General features: G+C 34.2%; 1 protein-coding gene across 1 annotated transcript; it reads left to right on the top strand.

Annotated features, from left to right (window-relative positions):
- The first annotated feature begins 292 nt into the window (after positions 1 to 292).
- Positions 293 to 3,590, top strand: LOC121391214. Its single transcript, XM_041522915.1, has 3 exons — positions 293 to 790; positions 826 to 1,140; positions 3,540 to 3,590. The coding sequence occupies exons 1-3, from the start codon at positions 293 to 295 to the stop codon at positions 3,588 to 3,590; spliced, it is 864 nt and encodes a 287-aa protein (XP_041378849.1).
- Positions 3,591 to 4,305: the final 715 nt, after the last annotated feature.

The raw sequence follows: 4,305 nt of genomic DNA, 5'->3' as shown, positions 1-4,305 counted from the left end.
AAATGTAAATGGTTTTAGATCTGATTTCTTTAAAAATACCATTGGCCTAATGCAAGGTGAAGTTTTATCACCGATACTTTTTTCACTCTTTCTAAATGACCTAGAAAATTAATTTATTGTTAAGGGTTGCCCTGATACTATGTTTAGAGATCTCAGTGTTTTTCTGTTACTCTTTGCAGATGATATGGTTATTTTCTCTGAAAGTATATATGGATTACAGCATATGCTTGACACATTGTTCCTTTATAATAACAAATGGGGTTTAACTGTAAATAAAACAAAAAACAAAATTATGATTTTCAGAAAACGTGGTAAATTACTAGATGATGAAAAATGGTCCTATGATGGTGACTCGGTCGAAGTAGTAGACCAATTTAACTATCTTGGTATTGTCCTACATTTTACCTGCAAATTTTCACATGCTATAAAATGTATATCTGAACAAGGAAGAAAAGCATGTTTTGCAATGAAGAAAAGTTCCAAGCCCTTGTTTTTAAACCAAAGTTCATTGTTGGCGTTATTTGATACGTATGTAGCTAGCGTACTGTTCTATGGTTGTGAAATTTGGGGTTTTCAAAAAGCAGATTTAATTGAAAAAATTCACCTTGATTTTTGTAAAAATTTTCTAAAAGTTAAAGGATGTACAAGCAATATTATGATTTATTTTGAATTAGGTAGATATCCATTGGTGCATGAACGTACCTATCGTATGATGAAATATTGGTTCAAACTGATCAAAACTGATAATTGTATAATGAGTACAATGTATAGTGAGATGAAATCTAGCTGCGTCTATAAAAATAACTGGCTATTTTTTTTATTAAGAAAACGTTTCAAGAGTTGGGGCTTGGTTATATTTGGGACAATCAGGATCATCTGGTAGAAAGTACGATGTATTATTTATCACTAATTAAACAAAGGATTTTTGACCAAGCATTGCAGAATCTTTACCATCAGCTAAATACATCTGTGAAATGCGGCAATTTGTATAGATACTTGGTCGAAGACTTAAAAACTCAACAATACTTGGTCAAACCTATACCTGATATTTATAAAACATGTATTACGAAATTAAGGCTATCTTCACATATTTTGGCAATAGAAACTGGTAGATATAAGAAAATAAGTCGTCCCAATGGAGTATGCATTTATTGTAATAGCGGAGATGTAGAAGATGAATATCATTTTGTATTATTATGTAAATTGTACAGAGATTTAAGAGAAAATTATATAAAGAAATACTACTGGAATAGGCCATCTATGCTAAAGTTTATACAGTTGCTGACCAGTAAAAACAAAAATATATTGTGTAAATTGGGAAAATATATATTTAAAGCATTTAAAATTCGAACTTCCTTAGTCTAAATATACTGGAATTATCAAGATATATAATATGTTGCATTTGAATGTCAATTTGTATATAATACTCTACCTATAAAACTATAATTTACATTCTCCTTATTGAGAATATATATGTACATGTGTGTGTGTGTGTGTGTTCTATTTATTATCCTAATTGTATGTACATGTGATATTGTATGTTTACTAGTATTGTTGTTTGTTCATACCAATAAGCCGCTATGCTTACGGTGAATAAAGAATTGAATAAAGAATTGTTTTATAAGTTCTGGTTCCGCCTGGGAATAAATTCCTGAACCTTGATTGTATGTTCCTGTTTGACACGTTTCACATGGCAGGCACAGTTACATATTATGACACGATTTTTCCTAACAGTATTTACCGAACATTTCATCAATAACTGAATTTAACTTTTCAACACATAAATCTATACTTTCAAATTAATTTTCCAGACCAACGGTAGCACTGAATAAGTTCTGTTCATTTTGTCTAACACAAGAAGTATGTCGATCTCGCCCCGTGTCGATCTCGCCCTGGCGAAGTCGCCCCGGGTGAGTTCGCCAGGACTTATTTTCATCGTTAGGCGAAGTTATCCTACATATTAGACTTGCTAGAAGACATATATTACAACATGTATTATAGTATATATCTACTGTCATTATCAGCATGTTTTTGTGCCAAAACTACAGGGTTATACCACTTATACTACTATTTTTTTGTTCGGACACGCTGTGGCGAGATCGCCATATTTACTTCCGTGTTGCATGTCTGTTTAGCGAAGTCGCCAGTACGAGATCGCCAGGCTCCTAACACAATTAGAAATGTCTTTCTCATTATCGGAGTTCCACACTACAGATTTCTTTACACTATACTTTGTTTCTGCCTACATTTAAGTGATAACACAATCGGGTCATGATCTGAAAAAGCATTAAAACAATTAACAACAAAATATTGCTACGCATTCGACCGTCACACAAAGCATAATCTATAACACAACACCCACGGTCATTATAAAAAAGTTATTTTACCAGTTCTGTAACCCTTGGTTCTGCCATTTAAAATACGGATTCCAGTTGTTTTACAGGGCTGTAATAAACAACGACCGAAATTGTTAACTGTTACTGGGTCTTCAGAGTTACGAACATGTTCGTTGTCATCCTCTACGTAATTAATGAAGGCGGTTAGGTTTCTGTGCTGGTCACGTGGCATTCTATCGACTGTAATAAAGTCTGGTCGTGTAGCCGAACGGCTGTTGAGGTCACCGATAAGAGTTACGTACCCTATCTCCTTATAGGTTCCGATTTGCTCTTCCAATAATTGAAACAAATCATCGTTGAACATATACAAAAATTTCGCATTTTCAGGCGCAATATACAACAATGCAATATAAACATACAAGTTATTTTCGAATAACGCTTTGTCTAATTTTATCAAAATTATGCTATAACTCAAGTGAAATACATTTGTTCAACCACTTCTTGTACAAACACACAGGAACGCCCCCTTTACTGAATTTACGCGATACAGGTGAAAAACACTCAAAACCACTTATTTGGAAATCCTCTTCACCATCGAACCAGCACTCTGTTAGCAGTACAATGTTGGAATCGCCGAAAACATTAATACAATCTGGATCTTTCAGCTTCTCGTGGACATCCCGTTGGATATTCCACGATGTGATGTTCAATACACATGTTAAAAGCTTCTTCTTCTTCTTTTTTTCCTTCTTTATTTGTTCCATAACCATGACATAGTTAAGCTAAACATAGATACACATATTTCCAGATATCACACATGTACAGTGGACAACACTTTTATGCCACAGTCGAGAAGTGGATAGTTCAGTCTGACAGTTTTCTGCGAGTTTCTCTTGAATGTGTCAGAAATGAGAATCAAACAAATATCTATTTAGCAGTGTGGCTTTTTTGTTGTTGGTTTTTGTGTGTGTGTGTGTGTGTGTGTGTGGGGGGGGGGTCTTGGTTTTTAAGTAGAGTGAGTTCTGTTGGTGTTACGAAAGTAATAGAGATTTTTGTCAGTAATGTAGGTTTTGTGTATCACACATCAAATTTGAATATTTAAATGTGGTGAATATATATCATAATGTTGCTGAAAATGTATTTAGAAACATTAACATATTATATGAGTCTGTATTTAAAATGGTTTTCTTGGTTTCTTTCCAGATCCACCCAGTGAAGCTCCAGTTATTTCAGGAACAGTATTCCCTGTGTTAGAGGGTGACGTCATAACACTGAACTGTTCTACAACAGGTGGAAACCCGAAACCGACTCTGACTTGGTCCTGTCCTGGAGGGTCTTCTTCTTGTTCTGACACTGACAGTGGAGAAACCAGAACCTGTACAATAGCATTTACAGCCAACAGACGTCAGAATAATGTAGACTGTGTGTGTACTCCATCCTGGCGGTATAGTGGATATATCGAAAGTAAATCCAGGAGATTGACCATTTATCGTAAGTAGATACCTTTATTCTTATTTTAACCTCATGCTTACATTTTATACGAATCGTCCAATCAACATATTGATCGAACGTAATTTGTACAAGCTTTTAACAATACAATATTGACAGCTAACTTGATTAGGAATAGCATTGATTATTCATCCTGACAGTACAGTGGCTATAATCAGTATACGTTTGTCATTTTCAAATTAAATCTGTGGACAGTCTCTTAAGACACGGTGCAGTGTCCCATTATTCGTGTATTGTTCAGCAGCTTAATATAGTCCGGTGTACGAAATAAAAACTGATATGAAATACCAGATACATTTTCAAATCTTTCTCTGATGATTATATATAGGTTAAGTTACTTGTTGTTTTTATTACCAAATCATAACAAAACCATAATAAAACCATGAAGGTATGCTTTCATTTATACAACAGTAATATGAAGTTGTGTGCTCGCATGAAGGTGAACAATTCAAAAGTGTAG

This window comes from Gigantopelta aegis, unplaced genomic scaffold (genome assembly GCF_016097555.1).
Source record: "Gigantopelta aegis isolate Gae_Host unplaced genomic scaffold, Gae_host_genome ctg1961_pilon_pilon:::debris, whole genome shotgun sequence".
NCBI lineage: Eukaryota > Metazoa > Mollusca > Gastropoda > Neomphalida > Peltospiridae > Gigantopelta > Gigantopelta aegis.
Note: the sequence above shows the minus strand (reverse complement) of the source record. Positions and strands in the feature narration are given on the sequence as shown.